Source organism: Carcharhinus amblyrhynchos, chromosome 13 (genome assembly GCF_965287045.1).
Source record: "Carcharhinus amblyrhynchos chromosome 13, sCarAmb.v2.hapA, whole genome shotgun sequence".
NCBI classification, from domain to species: Eukaryota; Metazoa; Chordata; class Chondrichthyes; order Carcharhiniformes; family Carcharhinidae; genus Carcharhinus; species Carcharhinus amblyrhynchos.
In genome coordinates this window covers 74,319,647-74,337,185 of record NC_137336.1, presented here as the reverse complement: position 1 = coordinate 74,337,185, position 17,539 = coordinate 74,319,647, and the positions used below count along the sequence as shown (strand labels likewise).

The 17,539-nt window shown below is 42.7% G+C and overlaps 1 protein-coding gene across 3 annotated transcripts in view; it reads right to left on the bottom strand.

The window, feature by feature from the left end:
• Window positions 1-17,539, bottom strand: part of LOC145351987 (NACHT, LRR and PYD domains-containing protein 3-like) — an 87,003-nt gene that overhangs the window by 45,807 nt on the left and 23,657 nt on the right. For 2 of the 3 annotated variants that reach the window (XM_080201837.1, XM_080201838.1), the window contains exons 4-7: window positions 15,408-15,579; window positions 15,241-15,306; window positions 811-2,584; window positions 269-355 (exon numbers count right to left, since the gene is read on the bottom strand). In XM_080201837.1, the coding sequence (XP_080057963.1) occupies window positions 269-355; window positions 811-2,584; window positions 15,241-15,306; window positions 15,408-15,579 (2,099 nt within the window). Of the gene's footprint in view, window positions 1-268; window positions 356-810; window positions 2,585-3,755; window positions 3,819-15,240; window positions 15,307-15,407; window positions 15,580-17,539 lie in introns of those variants that run through there. The other variant, XM_080201839.1, reaches the window with a different exon arrangement.

The window sequence follows — 17,539 nt, the reverse complement described above, 5'->3', positions numbered from 1 at the left end:
TTTTGATGCCTACAGTACAGCCAAAGCAAAGGCCCGCTCACACATGAAACAGCCACTGCAAACTGGGCTCCTTGCCAACTGTCTCTGACTGCCTCAAACAATTTTCTTTAGTTAAACTCGGCTCCCTGTCAAATAATTCCGTGTTGTTAAATAAAAGGTTAAAAGATGAGTAGCTCCAGAGCTCTCAAAAATACAGCCACTCCCATGCTTACATCATGTGATGCCCCAGATTTTAAGAAAAAAACCTCACATACAGTTTGTTACTTACCCCAATTCCTGTATTCTACAGACCGGATTGCACAAAGCTGCTAACAGTTGCTTCACTCCTGAATCGTGCAGCTCATTAATCCCTAATCTGAATACAAACAAATTGAGAAACAAATTGAATAAATCTCTGGCTAAGATCTCTCTCTGAGGTTATCAAATGCATTGAAAAGATGTTAGAAGTTAATGATCAAGTTTTTCTATCATTGACAATGTCACTGTATTTGACTCCCAATATATTGAGACTGACAGAAAATTTTGCCTTTTTTAACTGAAGTACAGTCTGTGTGAACCTTTAAAGAGTTTCTTAATCCAGTTGAGTGTATTGAGAGTCAAAACCACCCTTGAATGGGAAGCTAACATTCGAGGAACTCAGGTTTTATTGAATATACTGTAATATTGTTTACAGGATTCATTTTAGATTCACCACAATCACCAATCCAATTTCTGAATCCATTTCTCTCGGATTTACTTTTACCCAGCAAAATAATTCAATCCATGACTTTTCCACAATAGCCTAAAAAGTTAAAGACAAAAAAAAATTACCTCAACACAACACATTTGTGCAGTACAGGTTCTAGCCGTTGAAGTCCTTCACGCTCAATGTAACAGTTCTGCAGATCAAGGTGTTTTATTGTATCACAGAGTCCAATAACATGAGACAGAACTGTGCAGTCAATCGGGGTCAGTCGCAGTTCACTAAATGTAAGCTTTTCCACAGATCCCACCGTGGTCTGAGCCAGTACTTTATTCTGAGACTCAAACAGGTAGTGGAATGTGTTCAGGAGGTTTGTTTTATCAGCTTCACGCTCTGTGTTTCCAATCTGTCCTTCAACCTGCTTCTTCACCCAGTCAATCACTTGGCAGGTTGTTTGATGCGAAAACTGACCCAGAAACTTCTCCAGGGGCTGAGCTGCGTGTGGGGAGGAGAGACCAGCAACAAAACGGAGAAATATCTCAAATCGCCCATCTTCTTCATTGTGGTATTCACTGAGGAGTTTCGGGATGTCCCCAGTATCTGTCATCAGAAATTGTGCGAGTGCAGCTACAAACTCTTGCATGGTGAGATGTGGAAATGTGTAAACCACGCTCTGGTCAGAATCATCTCTCTCCAAAAGTTCCACCAGGAACCCAGACAGGAACTGGGTAGGTTGCAGATGGTATTTGATTAAATCTTCATTGCTAAACACAATCTTCTTCTCGGAGATGCCTGTGAAGGCCATTTCACCTAGCCTCAGCAACACATCACGGGGGTTTTCAATCTCTGGGCTATGGTTTTTCATAATGTTGTAAATATAGTAAGAATATAATTGGGTGACGGTCTTAGGAACTTTCTCCTCTTTCCTGTCGGCGTGTTTAAAGAAGGGGCCCAGTGACAGACCGAGGATCCAACAGCAAGAAGGGTTATAGCACATGGTGTAAAGAATCTCGTTTTCTTCCACATATTTGATGACTGCTGCTGCCACTGTCTGATCTTCAAAAAACTTGTAGAAATATTCCTTTCGTTCATTACCAACAAATCCCAGGATTTCAGCCCAGACACTGATCTCAGCCTTTTCCAATAAATGTAATGCAGTGGGACGGCTGGTCACTAGCACTGAACATCCTGGGAGCAGCTTGTGCTGTATTAAACTGTACACAATGTCAGACACTTCACACCAGTGTTCGGGATCTGTGCACATATACTGAGGTTCTGTATTTCTCCGACTGTCAGCAAAATCAATCCTGTCCTTGAATTCATCCAAACCATCGAATATAAAAAGTAATCCCTCTGGGTTCTTCCAGAGCTCTCCCAGAACATTGTCAAAGTGAGGATATTGATCAAGTATCAGATTCCTCAGGTTTATTCTAGAATTAATAATGTTCAAATCCCGGAACCTGAAACTGAAAACAAATTGGAAGTGCGAGTATATTTTCCCACTGGCCCAGTCATAAACAATCTTTTGTACCATTGTTGTTTTTCCAATTCCTGGGACTCCACTCACTGTTGCAGAACTTCCGGAGTTGGATTGCCAAAATAAACTCTTTACTTTCTGGAACAAAAAGCCTATCCAAGAAAAGCTACTCTGGAACAACTGATCCGCACGGATTTTTTCCAGTTCTCTCCGGAGATGTTTCTTTCTCCACTCTTCATGGTCTCGGCCTCTTGCCAGCAGTTCATGTTCTACAAGTGTCCGATCTCGAACATTAGAAATGATTGTTAGCTCAGCGTATCGATCAACCAATGGGAAATGCTTAACCTGCTTCTTCATTAGGATAGTGTTCATTTTCAGTGTTTTTGTTTCTTTCTGGAGTATATCCTTGTGTTTCTGTTGAACATCTTCAATTCAAACAGATAGAAAGTGGTTTTCAATGTCAGTTGTACTGGAATAAATAGAACCTCTACATCCTGTCTCGATGTATGTTATCAAATAGATTTCACAGCTTCAAGAGAGGCTCACATAAATTTAAGCTTCAGTTAATGGAACAGTCACTCAAAAATGAATAATAGATGAGAAAAAATGCAAATTTTCACTTGATTCTAGTATTTACTGAATGTAGAGCTTTCTACAAAAAGTCTTAAATTCTCTAATTTTAAACACAATCGGCCTTATTCTCTACATACCTCATTGAAATTTTTCATACACAATTTTGGATGTATGGAATTGATCTAGTTTATTTCCCAGGATTCGATCCAACATTAATTGGCAGGGAACATACTGATCAAGAAAATTCACCTGAAAACGCATCAAAAATTCTTACTCTTTTCTATTTGAAACTGTAATAGGTGCTGTCTCTCTCGGGAGCAATTCTGAAGTGCTAGATTGTTAAATGCAGAAATTAGGCAAGTGAGGGTTGTGGAGGCAGGCACGCTAGAGTTGTTTAAGGTTTACTTAGATAGGCACATGAGTGGACTAGAGATGGAGGGATACAGGAGACTGTTCTAAATAAGGACCATGAGCCTCGGGACGTTCCTGGGAATCAACTGATTCCTATGGACCTTCCAACATATTTTATGGCTCACTTGTCTTACTTCTGAGCTTCTGGGGATTCTGTGAATGTCTGTATAAGTTGTGCATGTTTATTGATGTCTTTTCTTTTGATCCACAGGTGATTCGGTCCGCCTTGTTGTCCAAAAAGGGGCATACACGCGGTGGGTCGTGTGAGAGCTGCTGTTGGATGTTGCTTCGAGAGTTGCCTAGTGCTTCACGTCGTTAAGTGTACGCTTAAACTGGACCAGCTGACGGGCAACAGCTCAGTGACTATCACTGTTTGTTGTGCAGATATATGGATTTGGGCCAGTGTCTGTGGGAGTTTGCACATTCTCCCCGTACTTGCGTGGGCTTTCTCCGGGTGCTCTGGTTTCCTCCCACACCCCAAAAACGTGCTCTTAGGCTGATTGGAGCTAAAAAATTGTCCCTAAATTAGTCGACCCTCAATCTGGTTATGGTTCTGTTATTGTAGAGTCCAATAGGTGTAGACAAAGGTCATAGATAGAACAGGGCACTCACAATGTTAAAACGGCGGCATAGGCTCGTTGGGCCGAAGGGCCTGTTTCCTGCGCTGTGTTGTTCTTTGAGTTACAAAGACAGAGCAGTAATAATGGGGGAACTTTAATTTTAATATAGTTTGGAGAGGCAGGCAAGCAGCTGTCAAAATAGAAGTGAACTTCTGAAATACGTCTGAGACATTTTCCCAAGTGTTATGTCCTGGACGCAACAAGGGGACAAACAATATTGGATTTTTTAATAACGAGCCTGATTTAGTTGGTAACACAGTTATGCGGGACCATTTATCAAATAGTGTCATACATGATCAAGTTTAATGTAGCATTTGAAAGCGAAAGGCATGAATCAACTGCTAGCATTTTAGATTTTGGTATTGCTGACTTTAATGTGGCGAGACAGAAACTGGCAAAAATCAGTGAATGAGCAAAACAACAGAAAAACAGTGGACGATGTTTAAAGAAACATTTAATGCAATACAGAACCAGTTTATACTTCTGAAAAGGAAATGTTCTACCTCACCAAAAAAAAAAGCCCTGGACAATTAAAGAGATAATGGACAGCATTAAACTACAAAGGGGCTACAAAAAAGTAAAAAGCAGCACAAATCCTACGAAAAGAGAAGATACAAAGACCAACAAAGGGTCACAAAGCGGCTCATAAGAATTTCTAAAAGGAATTATGACGAGAGACTTGCAAGGGACATCAAGATCAATGAGAATAAATTTCATAGTTACATGAAGGGAAAACAGGTGGTCAAGAGTAATGTTGGCCCACTAAAAAGACTGAAATTGGGATATCATTATGGGAAAATGATGACATGTTAAATGATTACTTTGCCTCAGTATTAACAGTAGAAGAGGGGGATAGCTTGCCGCGTGTCCCAAGGAAATTAACAGTGGATTGTGAACAGGGAATAAATACAATTCATGCAAGTTAATCACTGATAATGAGGAAATTAAATGAACTGAAGTGCAACAAATCTCCAGGACCTGACAGCTTCCATCTGAGGGAGTTAAAGGAAGTAGGACAGCACAGTGGGGGCGGTTCTCCCAGCCTGCTGGCAGCAGGCCAGGAGACTCAAGCAGAAAGCGTGTTGTGAAATTCCCGCTGGACGCCACTACCTCCGTACGTCTCCGGCCACCGGATTTCCTGTGTCATCAGCTCTGCATTAGAAATCGGCGCGGAGCTGTATAGTTAATTCAAATCAGGATATGCTCGTAATTAGCAGGCTTGAGACTCAAGTCTTTGGGCCCCCAAGCGTCATCACTCCCTCCCCCTTCCGCCCACCAGGAGTGTTTCACTCCAGCGGCGTTTACAGTTGCTTCCTACTTATGGGGAGCTGGTGGCCCGACATTGCTAGAGTGAAGGGGGTCCACGCAGGCCCCCAAGGGGCGCAGAGATAAGGAGGGGGAAAGAGATGGCCGCCATGCACTTGTCAGCACCAGTCTGACACCTGGCAATGTCCAAGAGGTACCTTCGTACTGTCTATCAGGCAGTGCCAAATGAACGAGGTCAGATGGGGCGAGGGCCTCTGAGGGCTGGGGGGGGTCTCACTGCAACTCTGAACTGTGATCAGTGACAGAGGGAGGGAGGGAAGGAGGGAGGGAGGGAAGGAGGCGATTGGATGGCGGGGTGGTCAGGAGATCAGGACTGCCAGGCAGGAGGGGGTGGGGCTTCCTGGACACACCAGGGGGCCAGCGATCGGTTTGTGAGTACGTGGGGGGAGAAGGTGTCAGTCAGCAATCGAGCTGGCCATCAAGCAGGTGGTTGGCAGTGCGGGACTACTGCGTGTGCACCGATCTCGGTGTTGACAGTTTGGCGCATGTGCAGTGGCGTGCTCAGTGCTATGCTCCTGGCCTCTCTAGTGGATATAGGACCCTTCCCGAAAAGTTTTAATGAGATTCAAAGTAATACACTCTGCAGTGGACCGAGTGTGGGAGATTAATTTTGAAAACCCCCGCTGAAAAAAAAAACAGCAGGATTTACTTCAGCTTTTGCACAACTTTGACAATCCCAGTCACCGTTTATGTCTTAACTAGCTCCCTAGATTCAAGAATCGTCCTCTTGGACTGAACAATTGCTCGTGTAATTCCGTTTTTTAAGACGGCAGAAAGAGAACACCCAGGATTTGCAGACCATTTGGCCTAACCAGGGTTTTGTGTAGCTCAGTGTGGTGAGGAAATTGTTGGAAGTCTATAATGAATGATAAGGGAATGGAACATCTCAAAAATTTTCAGTTAATCAGAAAGAGCCAAGATGGATCTATGACAGGTAGATAATGTCTGACAAACTTCATTGCTTTTTTTTTTGAATACCTGACTAAGGAGTGGACAGGGCAATGTCTATGGATATTGTTTGGATGGACTGACAAAGGCCTTTGATAAAGTCCCACATGAGAGACTACTAAGTAAGGTAGAAACTCATGGAATTGATGGCAAATTACTAATATGGCTGGAGAATTGATTGAGTGGCAGGCAACAGAAAGTGGGTAGGTACTCAAATTGGCTGGATAGAACTAATGGTTTCCACAAGGCTATTTTGTGGCTCATTTGTTCACATGATTTATTAATGACGTGGATAATGGTATAGAAAGTCATATCTAAATTTTCAGATGACACAATATAAGCAGTGTGGATGATAACATAAAATTACAAAGTGATATTGATAGATGAGGTGAATGAACAAAACTGTGGAACATGGATTATAACCCAAGCAAATTTGAGGTTATGCAGTCTGCACCAAAGAGATAACACAGAGTACTTTCTCAATGGTAATGTGAACACAGCAGATGTCCAAAAAGATTTGGGGGCTCAGGTCCACAGATCTTTAAAATGCCAACACTAAGTGCAGAAAATAATTAAGAAAACTAGTGGTACGCTGGCCTTTATATCTAGAGGACTGGAGTATAAGAATGCAAAGTTAGGCTCCATATGGAATACTCTAAGCAGATTTGGGCACCATACATTAGGAAGGATGGGGAATTGAATTAATCTTTGTGGTTTGAGCTTAGGAAGAAAACAAAACGGGCAGCGACATTAGTAGATGTTTATTTTAGAGCCCAGGATAGTGTATGGGAAATTAAGGAGCAAATATATGCACAATGTGCAGACTTATGTAAAAATAATTATAGATGTCAACTATCCTAACATTAGTTCAGCTAAATATAGGTTAAGGCTTTGGACACAATGGATTTTTGAAATGTGTACAGGAGAAATTGGCCATTATGTAAGCGGCTGGGGGGGGGGGGGGGGGGGGGCGGCGGCGGCGGGGTGGCAGCAGCAGCATTTTAGTGATAGCGATCATAACCTGGTACAATTTATGGAGAAAGGTGCAAAAATATGTTTTGTACTGGAGAGGGGAGTTTGGTAAAATAAGGCAGGATCTGGCCAAGGTAGACTGAAACACTGACTAGTGGGAAAATCTACAGAACAGCAGTGGTGGGGGAGGGAAATTGGGAGGGTATTCCCCAACATTAGGTAGAACCCTCTAGGATGACAGTAAGGAGTAACAAGCCTACAGAGGCATGGATTACCAGAGATAGTCAGGATGCAACGAAAAGGCTAAAAAAAAGCCTTTTTAGCAGGTACAAGGGGAGCAAATCAGCAGAGAGGTTAGTGAAGTACATAGAGTGCAGGGTGAAGCTTAAGAAAGTAATCAGGAAAGCAAAGGGGAATATGAGAAAGCTCTGGTCGGTAAACCTCGGGAATATCTCAAGATATATAAATATATCGATGGGAAGAGGATAACCAGACAAAGAATAGGGCCTCTTAGGGACGAAGGAAGCATTCTATGGGTGGAGCCTGCTTTAGTGACTGGAAGCCAGTGTACAGTGGTGTACCACAGGGATCTGTGCCGGGTCTCCTATTATTTGTTATTTATATAAATGACATGTATGATTATGTAGGGGCTAGTATTAGTAAATTTGTGAATGACACAAAGATTTGCTAGGTGGTAAACAAAGAGGTTGAGTATCTTAGGCTACAAGATGATATAGATGGGAGGTGAAATAGGCAGATACGTGGCACATGGAATTTAACCCTGAAAGGTGTGAGGTGATACACTTTGGAAGGAGTAATTTGAAAAAGAATTACTAAATGGATGTAAAGACACCCTGAAGTTCTATGGAGCAAAGGGACCTTGGCATGTTTGTCCATGGATGTCTGAAGATGGAAGGGCATGTTAGTAGTGTGGTGAAAAACGCACACGGGACATTTGCATTTATCAATCGAAGCATACGTTACAAAAGTAGGGAAGTCATATTGGAGTTGTACAGAACTTTGCTGAGGCCATAGCTATGCGTGCAGTTCTGGTCGCCACATCATAGAAAGGGTGTGACTGCATTGGGGAGTGCAAAGGAGATTCATCATGATGCTGCCTAGAATGGAACATTTAAGTTCTGAAGAGAGGCTGGATAGGCTTTGGTTGTTTTAGTTGGAGCAGAAAAGACTGAGGGGTGTCCTGATTGAGATGAACAAGATTGAGGGACATGGACAGAGTGGGTAAGCATTAGCTGCTGAAGGGTCAATCAAGAGGTATCACAAGTTCAAGATGACAGCAGGAAGTTTAGGGGGATATGAGGAAAAACATTTTTCCCAAAAGTTAGTTTCAGACTAGAATTCACTGCCTGTGAGGGTGGCAAAGGTGTTGCCTCACATCCTTTAAAAAGTACCGTGAGTGAGCACTTGGCACATCATTACATTCAAGGCTATGGGCTAAGTGCTGGTAAATGGGATCAGGTGGAAGGTCAGCTGTTTCTCACGTTAGTGCAAACTCAATGAGTGAATAGCCTCTTTCTGCACTTTCGGGATTCTATGATAAATGGTCAGGGCAAGTGGAGTCAATTGAACATAGCGCTTTACAACAGGAAAATAGGCCTTTTGGCCCCAACTTGTCCACAATACCAAGTTTTTAACGAATAAACTAGTCCTAATTTGCCCATATCCCTCTAAACTGATGCTACCCATGAAACTATCTAAATGCTTTTTAAAGGACAAAATTGTATCTGCCTCAACTACTGCCTCTGGCAGCTCATTCCAGACATTCCTACCCTCTGCATGAAAAAAAAATGCCCCTCTGGACCCTTTTGTATCTCTCCCCTCTCACCTTAAAACTATGCTCTCTAGTTTTAGACTCTCTTACTTTTGGGAAACAATGTTGACTAGCTACTTCATCGATGCCCCTCATTATCTTATAGACCTCTGTAAGATCATCCTTAAGCCTCCTACTCTCTAGGGGAAAAAAATCTCAAGATACAATTTTACCATCGCGTTTTCAAGTATGAACATTTGGTAAAAATTGAGAAGGAGAAAAGTCATGCAATCTGCCAATTCTCATAATAGCAAAGTCCGAAAATGGCCACGATTGGGAACCCACCCAAGATGGCTGTGATGTCAATTTAAATACTTTTGTACATATTTTAATCCACATTAATGAGTTGCAAGTTCCACTTCACCAGCACGTCTGTCTTTACCACAGCATTCGCCCAATCCAGAATCAGCCTGGAAAGACATGCTTGATAAAAGTCCGATTTGGGCATTCCATGAAGGGGTAAGTCCATACCGGATGGCTCCGTGCTGCAGGGATCCTTACATGGCAGCCATGTTCCATTTCGAGTTGAGAGAGCTCTGCAAGTGTATGAAGGGGGTGGAGGGGCTGTTCTCAGCAGGGTGTCTGACAATTAGTTTGCTACATGGATCTGACCTTGTGTCCTGGAGAGGCTGCTGGGTCCAAGTGCACACAGCACTCTTCCAGCTGAAGTATGTGCCCAAAGCCCTTTGAAATTGCACTGCTGCAGCCTCAGAACCTTTGAAGCGGCAGTGCCTATACTCACTACTGCATACATTCTGGGTATTTGTTGCTGGGGGGTGGGGGATGGGACAGTTGTGTTGGTGGGGGGCCTATGGGCAGTGTGCATTGCTGGGCTGGCAACAAGCAGCATTCCTTAACCTCTCCACGTGTTTCTCCCCTTCTCCAAATCCCACACTGCCCTCCTTCAGATTGACGAGATGGCTTTTGCGATGCAACAGATTTATCATGCTATTCTTTTGGTTGTTGCTGGAACTGAGGAGGAGGAACAGGAAGATGAATTGCGGCAGAGGAAGCCTTACCGCTTGCAGGAGTAAAGGGAGATGGACACTGGAAGCAGGAAGTGGCCACCATTCGCCCAGACGGGAGTTTGCAGGAGGAGAAAATGGAAACCCCAGCAATTCTGCATGAGTGTCGTTTGAACAAATGTCAGACATCATGTGATGGCTCCAGCTCCGAACAGAGAGAGTGCAACACCTATGCCACTTGTTGCACAACTTGGCACGTGGGGGCACTCTCGGTGGCTATAAATTGATGGCCACTCTGAATTTCTATGCTACTGGCTCCTTCCAGGACCTCAGCAGAGATGTATGTGTCATTTCACAGTCAGCTGTCCACGCCTGTGCGAAGCTCGTCACAGATGCCCTGTATGCTGGGGCTGGGCAGTACATCAAATTTCACCTGTACTAGGCCCAGCAGGAAGCTCGGGCTGCAGGATTCACAGCCATTGACAGGATGCCTAATGTGCAGAGGGTTATCACCCTCAAAGCACCACTTCAGAATCCATGAAGATTTGTCAATAAAAAGGGGTTTCACTCCCTAAATGTCCAGTTGATTTGTGACCACAAGATGAACATCATGTCTGCCCCAGCCACCCCAGATAGTTTTATTCAGAGGTGCTCAGACATCCTGGAAATCTTTGAGGAGGAGCCCAGGCTGCAGTGATGGCTCATGGGTGACAGTGGGTACCCAATTCAGACTCAGCTGATGACGCCTGTGTGGAGGCCTGTGATTGAGGCAGAGACCCACATTGCCACCAGCTCTATAAGTCTGCACAGGGCTGTGGTTCAGATGCCTGGACCACTCTGATGAGGCCCTACAATAGACAATCCTAATTTCTTCCTGCATTGTGGCGATGCGCTATGCCCTTCACAAGCTGGTACAGCAGACAGGACAGTTTTTGAGGAAGTGGTGGATGTGGAGGCCAACCAGCCAGCTGTCACTGGAGAGGAGGGTGAGAATGAAGAACACACCAAACACCACCACCCAGGCACTGGAGGGCTGGTAGCAAGAATGTGACATGCGACGGCACCAAGTGAAGCCCTGATCACCAGGCACTTCGCTTACTAGTGGCCTGTGTCTGTGCACCTGGGTTCCATCCCCCCCCACCCCTGAAATCTGACTATCTCCTGCAACATTGTTACACCAGACATGATGGGCCTGGGTATGCTGTGTTAGCACATTTCTTTGTCAGGCACATTGGCGATGACAACTCGCTAAGTACAATTGTGGCCCAGTAGTTAACACTGCTGCATCTCAGCACCAGGAACCCAGGTTCAATTCCCAGCTTGGGTCACGGTCTGTGCAAAGTCTGCATGTTCTCCCTGTGTGTGTGTGTGTGTGTGTGTGTGTGTGTGTGTGTGTGTGTGTGTGTGTTTCCTACGGGTAGTCCGGCTTCCTCTCATAGTCTGAAAGATGTGCTGCTTAGACGTACTGACCGTGCTAAATTCTTCCTCACTGTATCTGAACAAGCGCTGGGGTATGGCGACTAGATAATTTTTATAGTGACGTAATTGCAGTATTAATGTAAACCTACTTATGACACTAATAAATAAATAAAAACTTACGACGATGCCCTGGTACAAACTATTCTGACTCTTATTTGGGCTCCTCATGCACGCTGGCACTTGAGCCCTGGAGTGGGTGGGGAAAGAGAGGGAATTGCTTGTTTGTTCTGGGAACCAATGGCTTCATTTACTCAGTGACACAGCATTGAGGGGCCTTCCCAACTAACATCAACATGAAGAGTCAACAAAACCAAGCATGCTGAATGATCCCTTCACCACCCTGCCAACCTGTGACTCCACTTTCAAGGAGCTTTGAACATGTACTCTGAGATCTCTTTGTTCCATAACTCTTCCCAATGCCCTACCATTAACTGAGTAGGTCCTGTCTGATTCAATCTACTAAAATACATCAGCTCACATTTATCTAAATTAAACTCCATCTGCCATTCATCAGTCCACTGCCCATTTGATCAATATCCCGTGGCAATCCTAGATAACCTTCTTCATTGTCCACTATGCCACCAATTTTGGTGCCATCTGCAAACTTATGAACCATGCCTCCTAAATTCTCATCCAAATCATTAATATAAAAGACAAATAACAGTGTACACGACACCAATCCCTGAGGCACATTGCTGGGCACAGGCCTCCAATTTGAAAAACAACACTTTACAACCACACTCTGTTTTCTGTCTTCAAGCCAACTTAAAACATAAATTCAAAACAAATATTGTTTTGGAATATGTTTCTAGAAATGAACCCGTTTGTTGGGCTAGATTAGTTCTTCACTGCGACAGCACAGATCTGCTTAGGAAAATAAGATTTTTTCCTGTCCTGCAACATTCTCCACATATTCAATTTTCTCAACAGTCGTATGCATCAGTTCTATCATGCATACAACAAATAAATGTGGTGATGCAACTGTCCTTTCGTCTTATTCGTTAGATTAAAAAATAAATTAACTGCACACTTCACTCACTATGACTTCTAAAGTAGAATGCTTCCTCCAGTCATTCTCATGTTAAATTTTGCTCTGGGTTCGCTACAATGCAGTTGCTGAAATTGTATATCTGTTCATCACTTGGACTGGTGTGTTAAATGTATCACAATCCTGGCAGGTGCATATGGAGTTTCATAGAAGCATATAAAATAGAAGCTGGAGGTGTCTTTCGGGTCAAAACAAGTAAACAAACTCAAATTACATTAGGACAAAGAAAGAAGCTGAGGAGGCCATTCGAGTCTGTTCCACCATTCATTATTTGGTGATCAATGGTGATCATCAAATTCAAATTCCAAATCCTGCCTTCACCCCATTGCTTTAGATCCATTTAGCCCCAACAGCTACATTTAATTTATTCCTGAAATCTAAATCTACCCTGTCTAGCCTTGTTAGAATGGTACACGTTTCCAGAAGATCTCCCTTCACTTTTATAAACTCCAGTGGATATAATCCTAACCGACTTAGTCTCTCCATATTACAAACCTGCCATCCTACGAACCAGTCTGGCAAACCTTCGATGCACTCCTTCTATAGCAAGGACAATCTTCCTAAGATAAGGACAGGTAAAGACAGCACACAATACTCCAGATGTGACCTCACCAATGCCCCATACAACTGGAGTAAAACATTCCTATTCCTTTACTCAAATCCTCTCACTATGAAGCCCAACATATCATTTGCCTTCTTTAATTCCTGCTGAACCTGCGTGCTTATTTTCACTGACTGATGTATGAGGACACCAAGGTCCCGCTCAGTATTCTTATTCAGATCAGCTGTGATCTTATTGAACGGTGGGGCAGACTCGAAGGGCTAGATGACCTACTCTTGCTCCTATTTCTTATATTCTTATTCACCTCTCACCATTTAAACCCACTCAAATAATAATCTGCTTTTGAATTATTGCTATCAAAGTGGCTAACCTCACATTTACCCACATTGTACTGCAGCTGCCATTTATATGCCTATTCACTTAGCCTGTCCAAATCATGCTGAGGCACCTGTCCATCCTCCTCATTGCTCACCCTCTCACCCAATTTGGTATCATCTACAAATATGGAGATAAAACAATTAGTTCCCACTTCCATATATGTGACTAGTTGGGAGGCCGGAAACAGATCCCTCATACCTACTAGTCCCTGCCTGCTAATCAGGAGAAGACCCATTTCTGCAAACTCCATTTCCTTTTTGCTAACCAACTTTCTGTCTACCTGAAGACACTACTCGCAGTCCCATGTGCTTTAGTTTTTGTTCAAGGGGATTTGGGATAATTTGGGATAAAAGACTAATAGCTCAGAATAGGTTAATTTAGAGTGAATATACCGTACTAAAAGTACAAAGTTAAAGGCATTGCTTCATAGAAGCACATATAACCACTGTTAGAGAATTTAAATATGTATTTTTTGAACCTTTATAGTCTTTATTAAAAGATGACATCTTGGCCAATTATGTGCTGCTCTAAGCATGACGGGATATAGCTAAGTGAGAAGAAACACATTTCTTGAAAACAATATAGTTACTGAGAGGAGCAAAAGAGTCTTCATCAGTGTGGTTTGCAGACAGTCCAAACTATTCCAGACAGGAGAATGAATAGAGCAATACTTCCCAATAAAGAATTGCAAGGAGACAGAGGGAAATAATTTTATTTATGTATTCCCATGTCATCAGAAAGTAGAGTGTCAAGATAAATGTCCTATAAACATAACAATTGGCTCCCGTCTGGCAGGATGAGCAGAGGGGGATGGGTAAATGATTTTTGCAAATCATATAATTATAATTATCAAAAGCAATGCAATTTTGAGTAATGTGGGCTGCCTCAAATTGCTCTCTTACATGCATGGATCAGGCCTGGGTGATAAAGTGTGTCTTCAGTCAGAATTACTGTTTCGTGAGCTATTTGTATTAGCTGAGTTGTTAATCATTGAAAGCCAGCATGATGCATGGTCTCTGAAAAACGCTCCTACAACTTTACATAGTAATCTGCAATGTGAGATCTTGTCTAAAATCTTCTGGAAATCTAAATAAACTACATCCACTGGTTTTCCTTGGTAAACTCTACTAGTTACATCCTCAAAGAATTCCAATAGATTTGACAAGCATAATTTCCTGTCTGTAAATCCACGCTCACTTTGTGTGAATATACTACTGTTTTCCAAATGCTGATCAATGAAATCCTTAAGAATGGACTCTAGTAACTGCTCCAGTTTCAGTGTACAATGATCCTGCCAAGCGTGTAAGGGGTTTCACAGTATATCAGGAGCCTGTGCGCAACATTCGTAAGCACTCGCAATCAGCATTTTGATTCAGTCAAATAATGGAACATTTGGACATTTACAGAACGTATAGAAGTTGTACGACTTCTAAGTTGAAATGATGCAAAATACTTGAGGAATGAATATGAACATGAATATGGGATGGCATGGTGGCACAGTGGTTAGCACTGCTACCTCACAGTGCCAGGTACTCGGGTTCGATTCCCAGCTTGGTGTGTGTGGAGTTTGCACGTTCTCCCCATGTCTGTGTGGATTTCTTCCATGTGCTCCAGTTTCCTCCCACACTCCAAGGATGTGCAGGTTAGGTGCATTGGCCATGCTAAATTGCCCCTTAGTATACTGAGATGAGTTGGTTAGAGGGATTAGCGGAGTAAATATGCGGGGTCATGGGGATAGGGCCTCGGCGGAATTGTTGTTGGCGCAGTCTCAATGGGCCGAATAGCCCCCTTCTGCACTGCAGGTTGCTATAGTTTCTCTGCTAGCAATGACATTTCTGAATCCAAATAATTTTGAATTGTGCCTCCAGCCTCTGATTCCCAGATTTGGCAACTCAAATAGTTACAGTCAAACATTCTGATTCTCAGAAGTGATATTAAATAGTGCAAAATCTCCATGTCATCTCTTACCTTTCAGCTCACTGGGGGTTTCAGTGAATCTTCGGAAAATGCTCATGTGATTCAGTGATTCAGGTCCTGTTCAAATAAGTTTAGATTTTGTGAAATCAGAACTGTTTATCATTATAAAGTCTGCAGTGTTTAAATGTGAAATAGAAATCTCTGTCATTTTATCATACCGATTTCCTCTATTTCTTTCAGTATTTTATCCAGCTTTGGCAACTCATGGCGCATTTTCAGAAAGGATTCCCACATCACCCTTCGGGCCCGAGATCCTTTCTCCATCACCAGATTTAGGAGGAGTTTGGAACTTGCGGCCCGGTTTCCCTTCTCCATGAGCTCATAGACTTCCTGTGAAGAATAATTATGAATATATTGAGGAGCAGAGTAAACGATAAACACTGAGAATGAGAAAGAAAGGATCTGATCAGTGATGCGATTTCCCACTTGTTTTGAACACAAAGTAATCAATGGACTGCACTTAACTATTCTGACTATTAGCTGAATATTCAGCAAACTTCAGATAGGGAACAGAAGAATGCTATTCAAACCCTACAGCCTATTCTGCCCTTCAGACTTAATGGCCCTTCTTCAAAGAAATGCTTCACTTGTTGAGACTCATTCCCTACGCAAAGGAACATGGTTGTTATTTAAGAGGGCAGATATCTCAGCTAGAAGCCAGCACAGAAAGACTTCCTTGAGGTTGCATGATTGATTACTTCATTTGGCTGGATGGCTGGTGTGGAGTGTTGCCAACAGCATGGGATCAATTCCCATACCAACTAAGGTTATTCAAGAAGGCCCACCTTCTTATATTTGCACTCGCCTGAAGTGTGGTGATCCTCAGGTTAAGTCACCACTAGTCCACTCTTGTCCTCAAAGCAGAGAGCGATTGGTCATCTAGGACTACAGCGATTTTACTTTAGGTCACTTTCTAGGATCAACCATCTTTAACCATGTGCAACAAGACCTAGACTATGAATCAGATCCACATTGTTTGGTGGAGTTAAAACTACTTTTTTACTGGAGTTTATTGATTTAGATAACATTCTCCAGTGTCCCAGCTATTTCCATTTTTGGCTGTACAAATACTCATTAATTGTTTAGATGATGTCATTGCAATTAAACCATAACAATGGAATCAATAAGCAATTGACAGATTTCCCTTTCTTTTGGATTAAAACATTTTACAAAATCACTAACAATCTTTCAAACCAATTGCAAAGAAACAACTCATTACAGCATAGGAAATCCCTCTTCCCGTATATCTAACGATTTCTTGAGCAAGCACTTCTTTTTGTAAACCAGTGTGACAATTGACGACTGCCATCCACCAATTTTATCTTACAGATCTCTGCATCATTTCTTTCATACTACGAAGGTCAATTCTCAACCTTTTCTCAGTGACATCCTTTGTCAAAGGAACACTTACCATCCCAAAGAGAATGGTTTTCCATATAGCATTCTAAGAGGAAACATTTCTCACATTTCCCCTTGTGTAGTATTTCCTTCAGTATAGCAGTGTTATCGGACAACAGATTTTATGAAGTTGGCCACACAATATGGAAGCAGACTAAAGTTACACTCAGAGCCTCTCCACTAAAAATCACAAAGTAACAGACACAGAGTAGCAGGCAAGAGCACGCTTTTAGAATGCAAATGAGGGCTAGCACACAGGGGAAGCTGGACAAGGGGGCACCTACAGGAACTAAATCCCCACCCCATCAAAATCAGCACTTCTAAAACAGTCAAACAACCCATGGAAACACCTAAAATTAGCATAGCTAAGGAAACGCTCCTGGTCCCTCAAACCTCTTTTGAGATCAATGACACACCTATAGTTCAAACCTCAGAGATTCTAGACCATTAATAACCAGACAAAATGATTAACACACACTTAAAACAATTTCCTCAACACTTGAAAACATCGAGACAGGGTGGCTAAGGTCGAATACTGTAAATAAAGTATTAGCATTTGAATCGCACACTGCACCGAAGTTCAGGTATAACTATAGCCTGCTGCCAGGGACCGTTAGAGCGCTTTTGGGACAGTCCGATTGGATGTCCTGACTGCGCTTCTCCATCGAAGTAAAAGAAAATAAAGCTGTGCCGTTACTGAACTTCACCGCGTCTGTAGTGGTCGTTTCGCCCGCTCGCGCTAACAGCAGTTTTTCAGCAGCTGAGGGGCTTTTAATTATTTTTTAACTTTCTTCACTTTCCAGGCTAAAGGACACATTTATCATTCATTATTTCCACGATAAACTCCGAATATCCATCTGGAAAACACAGCTAACAACCATAAGTCCTATAT